Source organism: Athene cunicularia (genome assembly GCF_003259725.1).
Source record: "Athene cunicularia isolate RWA chromosome 3 unlocalized genomic scaffold, athCun1 chr3_part1, whole genome shotgun sequence".
NCBI lineage: Eukaryota > Metazoa > Chordata > Aves > Strigiformes > Strigidae > Athene > Athene cunicularia.
This window is the reverse complement of record NW_020799097.1, coordinates 91,275,004-91,285,753: the sequence shown is the minus strand read 5'-3', so window position 1 is coordinate 91,285,753 and position 10,750 is coordinate 91,275,004. Positions and strand designations below refer to the sequence as shown.

At 48.8% G+C, this 10,750-nt stretch overlaps 1 protein-coding gene across 1 annotated transcript; it reads left to right on the top strand.

Annotated features, from left to right (window-relative positions):
- Window positions 1-93: 93 nt before the first annotated feature.
- Window positions 94-10,510, top strand: TCTE1 (t-complex-associated-testis-expressed 1). Its single transcript, XM_026844225.1, has 5 exons — window positions 94-158; window positions 3,585-3,845; window positions 5,779-6,347; window positions 7,392-7,841; window positions 9,787-10,510. Exons 2-5 carry the CDS (start codon window positions 3,665-3,667, stop codon window positions 9,961-9,963), a joined length of 1,377 nt encoding a protein of 458 aa, XP_026700026.1. The 5' UTR covers window positions 94-158; window positions 3,585-3,664; the 3' UTR covers window positions 9,964-10,510.
- The last annotated feature ends 240 nt before the right edge of the window (window positions 10,511-10,750 follow it).

The window sequence follows — 10,750 nt, the reverse complement described above, 5'->3', positions numbered from 1 at the left end:
TTCGCACCCCCCATTCCCGCAGCCGTGGGCACGGACAGCCGCGGGCCGAGGGGCGAGAAGGGACCCACCCTGCGGCTGCCGGCATCCCCCTCCCGCGGACCTCGCGTCGCGTCGGAGGACACCCACCCCCCCCCACACCTCCTCTCGGCAGCTTGCAGGTCTTATGCTTAACCAAGCGGCCGGGCTAACGAGTCTTCTTCCCTCTCCGGGACTCTGGAGAGGAGCTTCGCTGGGGGGAGGGCGCGACATTTCAGGGATCTGGGGTGCTGGGGCTGGCGCCGTTAGCAGCGGCCAGATGTTTTCCTTGCCTCCCAGGGGCTGCCGGGACAGAGCCCACTGCGTGGGCAATGCTCAGGTCCAAAAGTGCTTTCGTGTTTCTGACATCCCTTTGGGGCAGTGACCCACACCTGTGTGTGCTGACAGATCCCAGGACCACAGTACTGGCCCTTCACACTGCCTGGATTACACTGGTAACATTAACTGTATTCGCAAACGGCTGGCTGGCCTCATTCTGCCCAGTCTCCTGTTACAAATTCCATTATACCTGAAGCTAAATAGATTCCTCATTTGGCATACTTTTTCTTTTAACTTACTTAAAGCCCATGGCAGAGACTCAGCCCCTCGATGAGCCTGCAATATGCGGTCCTAATGCACACTGAGCATCGGCCTTTCAAAGTGCCAGGGAGCGTGCGGGTGGAAGCGGGATCAGTAGTGCTAGCCAGCATTTGGGATCACTTGCTGATGTCCCCGCTAGCCTGCAGGAGTGGAGGTAACAGCACAAAGGTCAAGGCACCTGCAGGCCAGCTGGCATTTTCAGGGTGCTGCTGCAGTGACGTGAGAGCTTCCTCGATTTCTGGGTAGGCTGAGCTTCAGCATGAATGCGAGCTCAGCTGGGCTGTAACTATCCTCAGGAATTTCTCTCGTACTTTCCAGTAAATGTGGTGTTTGCAGTTGCTCCGTTTCTTGGATCACCGTACTGCTGGTAGGAAGCATCCAGCCAAAGGTCACCAGTTTCCATGCAGCTTTTCTTTTTCGGTCTCTCTGGGCTTTGATGTGAACCAAAAGAGCAGAAATCTTTTATTTCCAGATCAAAACAGGTTCAACTGAAGGTTTGTTAGACATATTAGGTAGCAGCGTTAAGTTGGTTGTGTGTGTGGATTTCTGTCAGCTTCTTCCTGGGAAGGGAAGCGTGATTTTTTTTTTTTTTTAGAACATTTAGTATCATTTACCTTTCAGCCTAATCTGGGTGTTAAATGACATAAACTGGGAATTTACTACATGACCCCATTCGTTGTATAACATTTAATAAAACCTTTTTAGTGTAGGTGACTGATGTGTATGTAGAGTGGGTGGGAAGGAGCATGTGTTAATGCTGTTGACTTGGCTTATTGATAGTGAATTACGCTTCTCCGGTGTTTAAATACACACTTAGCAAACCTGGCTATGGGAACTGGCTTGGCATGTTAGCTCTGGCTGAGCGAGACTCCTGAAGCCAAGGCGGAGGGGATGCAGCAGAGAAAGAGGTCCTTCCCCTGACGGTAAACACACCTGGTGGGGTGCAGCAGACCCAGTGGGATGTGTTTACTGTGCTGGGGTGGTGGGAATGGATGCGGTGTGAGCGGTGACTCAGCATCAGACTCAAATCCCACCCCCCCTCCGGCACCACAGGCATGGGGTTGATTCAGATGGCTTGTGCACTGGCTGTTGCACACCGGCAGCCTTGCTTTTGCTGGCTTCACAATGAATGCCGAGTGGAGATGACAGAGTCATCCGAGCTGACTTGTTGTGGAGCTCAGGTCGAGGGAAAGTTCCTCAGCAGCCCGGACACAGGCACCCCCAGCTGTCTTCTCCTTTGGGGTCACCCTACGTTAGGGCTGGCCCACAGCTGGGTAGCAAGCACTGGCTGACCTCCTGCTGCAGGCGAGCTTCACTCAGCGAGCTTCATCCAGTGTATGGAGGGGCTGCACTGTTTCTTGAGCTGGGTTTCAGCTCTGCCTGAGGGCAGCTGTGTCTCCCACTTGGTCTCCAGGAGCCCCTTTGGCAGGCTGATATGTGCCATAGGTTAAGTACCCTCTAAAATCAACCTGCTACCAGTAAACTGGCAATCAGATCATCTGCTGGAACACAGCCACGAAATAATACTAGGCCACCGATGCTGCACTGGCTTTCCCTAGCAGCTGGCCTTTCACAATTGCTTCCAAAAGGTCAGGAAAGCCATCAGAAGCTCCAATTAGCTGTAACTGGCCTGGGGGATGAAGTGACACAGATGCTTTTTGAATAGGACAGAGGACTGAGCAAGGAGAATACATTTTCCCCAGTCACTTCTCCTCCATTAATGCCACCTTGCTGCCATCCAGCTGTGCTTTTCCCTTCTGCTGAAGTCCATCAAGCACCAAGAGCTGGGTTTCAGCTGGGTCAGTGTGCTGTGGAGAATCAGACCTCTTCTCTTCCACCTCAATGGTGGCCTGCCATCACAGCACCTTCCTCTGGGGGCAGGGAACTTCAAAGAGAAAGGACTCCCAGCCCTCACATCTGCCTATCGCCGATTCCTTCTCCTTCCACACCCACCCTTCTTCAGAGCTGGCTCCCTTTTTCTACAGCCTTTGCCATCCATACACCAGTGCCTCCCGGGAAATACAACTTCCCTGCCCTTGGCACCCTTCATCATCCTGCTTTGTGCTGGAGGATGCCCTGCCACTGCCATCTCCACTTTTTCCTGACTCTCATTCTGAAACAGTTCCTCTCCTCTCAGACCTTCTTCAAGTGCATTTGAAGAAGCTTTTGCTGACATATTTGCTGCAGTACAGCATGAATCATTTTGTTCTTCCCCTCTAGTTCTCAGCATTTCCCAGATCTCCTCTTTTCCCCTTTTGCCAGTTCCTTTGCAGGCCCTTCCTCACTTATAGTGTATTCATCTGGAAAGCATCTGTCTTTAAAGAGTTGTAAGAACAGGCATACCGGATCAAACCAGGGGATGGTCTGGCCTAGTATCACATCATGATAGCAGCTAGAAGCAGATGCCTGGAGAAGAGTGGAAAAACAATGCAAGTATATGTGTTGCTTTCCTCCAGCACTCTCCCCACCTCCAGCTGTGTTTGTCACACTGAGCCAGATGTGGTTTCTGTGCACTGAATCATTCTCAAGGGTTTTCTCTTCCATGGACTTATCCTGGAACCTTCACAGTCTCAGCATCCACAACATCCCATGGCAAGGAATTCCCCAGTTCAACTGCAGACCGTGTGAAAAAACATAATTTTCCTTTGCTTTAAACCCAGCTCCGGCCAGCTTCACATACTTCTTCTATTGTAAAAGACAGTAAACAATCAAGTCCTGTCCATCCTCTTCAGCAGCACTCTGAATTAACACCATGTTACTATCTGCTTATTACATTTGGTGCCTAGAGACCTCTTTGTACAGGTCAGTGTATAAAGATAAGGCTGAATAATAGTTGTTTTGCTGCAGTGCTTCCAGTCCAAGCAGAGGAGGCAGGCAAAGGGCAGGGGCCAAATGCATTACAGGAGAGCAGTGTGATCAGAGCATTCTTATCACTGGCCTCTTTCTAAAGTTGCCTTTTTCTATTGCAGGCAGCCCATCTGGAAAATGTGGTGGTGACTCTCAAGAAATTTTCCTCCTGCTTCTGAAGGAGAAGTGGGTCCTGAGCAGGATGCAGCAGCCAGTGGCTGGTGACAGGAGCACAGCCGTTCCCTCACTGTATCCAGCCCAGGCCAGACTCGCTGCCGACTTGTACTCCACACACCGCATCATTGAGGATCCTGAGTGGTCCCTCACCACTGTCCCTCGCCTCACTGAGCTCTGCCTCCAGCATATCGTTCACAATTTCGAGAGTAAGCAGAAACGCGTTTCCCAGGGACACACGGAGATAGAGCATCAGTCCCAGGGAACAGAGGGTCAACAAGGCAGGGGGATGCATCTGAAAGGCAGAATGTGGTACCCAGCACTGCCAAAGGAACAGATGGGAAGAAATATCCCCTCAGGCAGCTAGTTAAACAAACTGTTTAGTTACTAAGTATGCACTTGTACACTCCAGGGATGGCTGTAGTCCTCTGAGCTGCTATCCAGGACATGACTCTGCCCTAACCTTGTCCTATCATTTCTTCTTTCCATGCTCTGCTTGACTCATTTACCTCAACCACAGTAAGGGCTATGCAGTTGCTGTTTCCTTCTCTTGATTCATGCAAGTGTTACGGTAGGACTTGAGGATGGAGCCCCATTGTGCTGAGTGCTGTACAACGAGATGGAGAATTGCTCCCTGCCCAGAGGAGCTGACATCTCAGAATATGTGTTGTACTCACAGTCTCAGGCCTTCTCCACAGCTTTTGGTGGTGATGTGACAAGTTGTATCCTCAGGCAGGGAATGTGCTTTTGAAGCAGGTAGATTGATGAAACATAGCAAAACAGAAAAAGCGTATCTCATCTGACTGGGAAGGGGAAAGGAAGGGTCTACCTGTCTTTTTGGCTGACTCAATGACGTGGCAGCAAAGATCAAAGATAGGTCTAAGGCTATGTCCACATTAGGACTGTAAGACAGTATAGAGGAGCTCAGTGCTGCCTCACCCCAGGAGCTGATGGTATGTGGGGGTCTGAGCTGGGACACCCTTGCAGTCCTATCAGCTTGGTCAGTCAGCCTGATGCCAAATGGATTTGACCTACACTGCGTGCACATAGAAGCAGTGTGCTCAGTGTCTTGGGGACCCTCATGCACCTGAGCTGTGTGGCTGTGTCTTGCCCACTGGTATGGCCTAAGTGAGCCAGAGTGAAACTAGCCCAGTTCTGCCCCACCCCATATGTGTCCCACCTCTGCTGGTGTCATGGGACTTTGCAGAGAGGTCACTGCAGTGCCAGCTGTAGGACACTGGAGAATAGACTCCAGGAAGAAGCTGTGGTGAAACTCTGGGTGTCCTTAGAATGGAAATGCCACAGAGATAGAGGAAATATAAAGCTAACCCCACTTTGTGTCTCAAAATATGATTTTCCATGTGCAGATAGGCCTCTCCACTGATGATTTTTGTTACTCAACACTACCGTGTACATGTCACCAAGCATTCATAGTGCAAGTATGCATGGCTTTTCTCTGGCATTTTTTACCACAAAGAACTTCCACCAGACAGAAGCCGGCTGAGGCTTAGGGCAAGCATCAGAAAAGACACTGAACAGGGGAGAGCTCCTGGAAAAAGCGAACTTTTATTTAAACAAGGTGGACCTAAAGACTAAGAGTGCATCTCAGTGGAAAGGAAAAGGAATCAGTTTGGGGTAAGACAGACACCTGAGTTCAGATAAAAAGGCATGAGGACTTGCATGAAGAGCACAGAGACAGTTGTTCTCAAATATCATCCTTCAATGTGCTTAGAAACCAAAAGGGGAAAGTTCAGCAAATCACAATCCAAGCTCTCCCATCACTGTAAGGCTGAATTAGCTCTCTTGGGAGCAGAAGACCTGCTCTGAATATAAACTGCATTCAAACTAAATTTAAACTGGGAGAGAAGTTTCTGATGCAGCTTCCAAATATTATGGGAGTAAACCCAATTACACTGATGTTTTATTGTAAAAGTTAGAAATCCTCCAGAGAAAGGTAGGAGATGAATCCTACACACTTTTTGTCAGTTTAGCTCCCTGCACCAACCACAGGCAACTGAGAAAAGAGCCAATATCAGCAGAGGGGAGGGCATGGGCACACAGATGGGGGCCTGGGCAGAACCATAGTGCCTGCCATGGTTGCTACAGCCCAGACCAACCTCTCCTTCTCTTCACCCCCTCCAGAGAACCCTATTGTGGACCGTCTACTGCCCGAGCACCAAAGGAAAGTGTTGGACAGGCTTTCCACTGGTCTTCCACTTGCTGTGACTGCCAACCTAATAAGCGATGAGGACTACTGGAGGAGGTGCTGCACTGAGCGCTGGCAAGTGTGTGACATCTCCAACTATGGAGACAGCTGGAAACGGATGTTCTTTGAACGTCACCTGGAGAACATCCTGAAATGTTTCATCCCTAACACCACAGACCCCAACCAGGTCCTAGAGCTCATCCCATTCTGCAAAGACTATGTGCAAAAACTGGAGGTTGATCAGTTTCTGCCACCACTGCAGATGGATCAAAAGGAGGAAAGGGATGACCTCTCTGATACAGGGAGTGATTTTGAATTCAACAAGGTCTCCATACATCACTATGACCTGGGAGTCCTCATTACAGCTCTCCCTCACCTTGAAGAGCTTCATCTCACTTATGGTGTGAAGGACTGCGGCATGAACTTTGAGTGGAACCTCTTTAACTTCACCCACCAGGACTGCTACAATCTGGCTGTCGCCGTGAAGATGTGCCACAACTTGAAAGTAACGTATCCCAAACTGAACCTTCCTTCCTCAGCTAGATCTTCAAATTGGCCAGGGATAGGAACCCAGGGACCAATTTTGACTACTGGCAGCACCCTTCCTCTTGCAAGTTGCAGTCTGCCAGAGTGCAGAGATGTTAACTTGCTGGCCTAGTGCTGAGTATCTTGTTATATCCTTGTTAGAACAGGTTGTCAGAGGGTTGGTGAGAAAAATACTCACATGTTCACTGTAGTGCAAGAGAAAGCAACACCCCTGTATAGTTTTGGGAGGGAGGAGAGAGAGATTTTCATGAGGAGTTTTTGGTAGTTATGCTCAGTAAATACATGTCAACATGCTCCAGAAGAGCAGAGACTCACGAGAAGAACATGGAGAAATACTCTCATTTTCCTTAGAGTGATGAGGGGTTTTCCTTCTGGGCACCAACAACATTTTCAGTTCTGTGGCAACTGTAGTGCAGACACTCAGCCCCTCCAAAACATCAGTGAGCATTGCTATCCAGAGTGCAAGCAGAGAGGCTGGCTGAATGCTCTCCCCACAGATTGACATGTTTTGGGAAATATTTGTGTGCTTGGCTTCCAGAAGACAAATTATCTCTCCTGCGGCTGTTAAGGTGCCCTGGCCACACAGGACATTGCCTTTCATAGAGAGCACTGTGGTTACCACTGGTGCACGTGCTCATTCAGTGTTTGACTGTGAGCTGAGTTGAATTCTGCTGTTAACTCTCTGCAGATGTTTGGGCAGCTTTATCTCATTTTAATTTAGCCCCCTGTGTCAGAGATCCTGTGGAGGCAGAGGAGAAGAACAGGCATTTCCAGATGAACCATTTCTCCAGGCATCTCCATGGGACATGAGTGACATGCCCTGCCTGCTGGAAGTATCTGCCCATTATAAAAGCAACTACTTGAGTCTACTGGATAAAAGTGTCTGAAGTGAAGGGGGGTGAATCCTGTCTGGTGGACCATAGGCTTAACATCCTTGAGATCTTGTACAAAGCTCAATCCAAAGTGCTGGCTGTTTTAGTGTCCCTGTCCTTTATCCCCCTAGGTTTTCAAGCTGACACGAAGCAAAGTGGATGATGACAAGACCAGGCTGCTGGTCCATAATTTGCTGGATCACCCCTGCTTGGTAGAGCTGAACTTGTCCCACAATCTCATCAGGGACAAGGGAGCACAAGCTGTTGGCAAGTTGATCAACCACAGCAGGTTAGAAACCCTCAATCTGTGTAACAACCAGATCAGTCACCTGGGGGCTCAGGCTCTTGCTCAAGCCCTGGCTGAGAATTCCACCCTGACCTCCCTGAATCTGCGCCTCAACCACGTGGAGGACAAAGGTGGGGAGGCAGTCGGCCATGCCCTGCTGACCAACAGCACCCTGAAGTCCATCCATCTGGGAAGTAATAGCCTGTCAGAGCCAACTGCTGCGCTTTTCTCCCAGGTCCTGGCTCAGAACACCACCCTGACAAGCATCAACTTCTCATGCAACCACCTGGGACTGGTAAGAGAAACCCCTTCTCCCTGCAGTTTGTGAGCCTGCGTGGTGGACTTGCAAAGCAGATGCTGAGCCTGCCCTGCCTCGAAGTCACAGAGGCAAATGCATCCCTCACTTTGCCATCTTACTGTGATAACAATCAGCTGCGAGCAGGGAAGAGACTCCAGCAGACAGCAGGAAGGACATCTGTGCACGCACATTCATTTATCTCACTTGTACATCTAGCTCTGTTCACAGGGCTGAATCTGGCTTGCAGGCTTTGGGGTTTTGGGCAGAAAGGGCTTTTCCCCTCAGGAAACTGAAAACCAGGGAGTATGTCTGGGAAAAATCACAGCCACTTCACATATGTGGGAGTAGATAATGTTACGCGGCATGAGACAAGGGCCTTATGCATATCCTTGGTGCTTTGGATCTGCTGTGCCATCTGTCACTCAGCAGCACACACATAGTGTCACCCTTCCCCAATTCTCTCCTGTCCATCACACACTCAGAGGAGACTCTTAGAAAATTGTCTCGGTTATTGAGCTTCTTTAACTCACCCTGCAGCTCTGGAGCAGTCCCAATAGGTCAAGAGTCACGTCTGGGTGCTTTGAAGTAGCTCCTAAACCACAGACTTACATTTTCTAGATACAGGAGCATCCACAGAGCTTACTACAACCCTAAGATCTGCAGTATGCAACATGCCTACAAACCAGACTGCTTCTCTTCTGCTGATTAAAAAGAGCTTTAGAAATCCGAAACTAGACAGCCAAATGCAATCATACTGGTTTTTAAACTTTCTGCACTGCCTCAATTTTTCTCACTGTCACAATAAAGAGACAGCAAGACCAGCTGTCCCTGCTGGCAGGAATATTGGCATCAATGTGTTTGACAACGGTTTTAAAAGGTTTTGATGGCAGAAAACCTTTTGTGAGTTCTGAGTTTTATGACCCTGGACATGAAAAAACATTTGAGTTTAATGATACAAGGGGGCAAAGGTTGGAAAGGATAGAAGGATTTTTGCTTAGTAAATAATACTCTGTGTTTAGTATCTTTCTTTCAATGAGCTCTCCTCTTACTCATTTGTAAAGCTCCATGGCAGCCCACCAACTGGGATGGTGGTATTATCTTTGGGGAAATGAGGATCTTTGCTAAAGATGCACCAAATTCTGACCTCTGTACCCCAAAAAAAAAAAAAAAAAAAAAAAAAAAAAAAAAAAACCACAAAAAAAATCCCACAACTTTTTTCTCTGTCCTTTTTGGCAAAATGTCTATGAGGCAGGGTGCTAGGCTGAGGGGACCACCTGAATGGAGGAGATGGGGGCAGGAGGTGTATTTGGGATCTGAAAGAGAATAGCTGTGGGGAAGAAAAAAGTTGAATTGTCACATCTCTAAAGACAGTACTTCAGATAAGGGAGGGAAATACCCCAAGGTGAGTTGTCTCCCTAAAGCTATCTACATTGCATTTTCTGTCCCACGAAGGTTGGGCTTCAGTTGTATGAGATGTTCCCCCAAGGAAAGCCAACCCAGCCTGGGAAACGGCATCCAGGCAGGAGATAGCCAGTACTGGGGCTCTCACCACTGCCAATATGAGGAGCAGCACTAATCTGCCCTTTATCCCCAGCCAGCAGGGAGCTAGGGCCCAGGGGACAGGGAGAGCAGAGACTCCTCTCAGGTTATCATTGCCAGCCATGCTATTAACCAGCCTGAGCTTGAGGACTCTTGACATGGTACCCAGAGGGCATCATTAGCATGTGTCATATCACTGAGTGCTGCATAAGGTTGCACTCCTTCCCTGTGTACTTCTGTGAGCAACATTTTGGGCTTGGGTGAAGGCCTTAGTTCCTTTTGGCATCATCTCATGGGCTCCCCATCACCAGCAGCAGAAGTTGCCCTAGGGAGGAGGGAAAGGGAACAATACACTTCACATTTGGATCTCCTCCTTTAACCTCCTCTTCTTACCCATTTGCAGGACGGTGGAAAGCAGCTGCTTGAAGGGCTGACAGATAACAAGTCTTTGACTGAGTTTGACCTCCGCCTGGCAGAGGTGGGTGAGGAGACCGAGTACCTCATTCACCAAATTGTGTGGGCCAACCAGGAAGCAGCGAGGCTGGAGTCTCCGCAGCACCCCCCTGCCAAACCTCTCTGAAGAAAACACTTCAGAAAGCAACGAGCTTCACCGTGCAGTGTTGGAGATACTTCACTTCATAGGCTTATTTTTATTCGTATTTCTGAGAAACATTCAACTTGTGGCTGTCACCACAGCTTTTCCCAGACCCCCATCATCCAACCTGTGACTTAATATGAGACATTAGACCTCATGGGACTGTAGTGGCATCACAGAAGCAATCTGCCTCTTAAGCCCTCTTTCCCACTGCCCCCAAGACTAAATCCCACCTCCTGTGGTGTTTTTTTACACGCTCCAGCAGCAAGCTTAGTTCAGGCAGCTGGATGTTGTTCCACCTGTAAAGCAGCAAAGGTGAAGTATCCACTATCTAAATGGTCTGGCCCAGACCTAACCTTCAGGGCCAGCAGCTCTTTTAGACTTTTTGCTGAGGAGGACGTGAGATGCATAGAGAATAGAGGGAATGTTGTTTCTAGTTCCTCAGCGGCTTTTTCTGGCTGTTGCTCTGCTCAAGGTTTTATTCATTTTTACAGCAAAATCTGTCTGGAGTATCACATATGGGTGGTGAAAAATAATTTTAAAAAAAAGATTCAATAAATGGTAGGTCTCTCCACCATGGTTTCCTGCTTTGGTTTGCTATGCCTTTGATCAGTGCTAGCCGGCTTTGCAAACAGGTGAGTTCTTTACAATCAGATGCTTACTTTAACTAATAGTGCTCTTCTGTACAAACCTGTCCAAAAAAATCAGTGTTTCACATAAGTTCAAGCTAGAGGAGTCCCTGCAGGACTGCTGGCCCACAAAGCCCACAGTG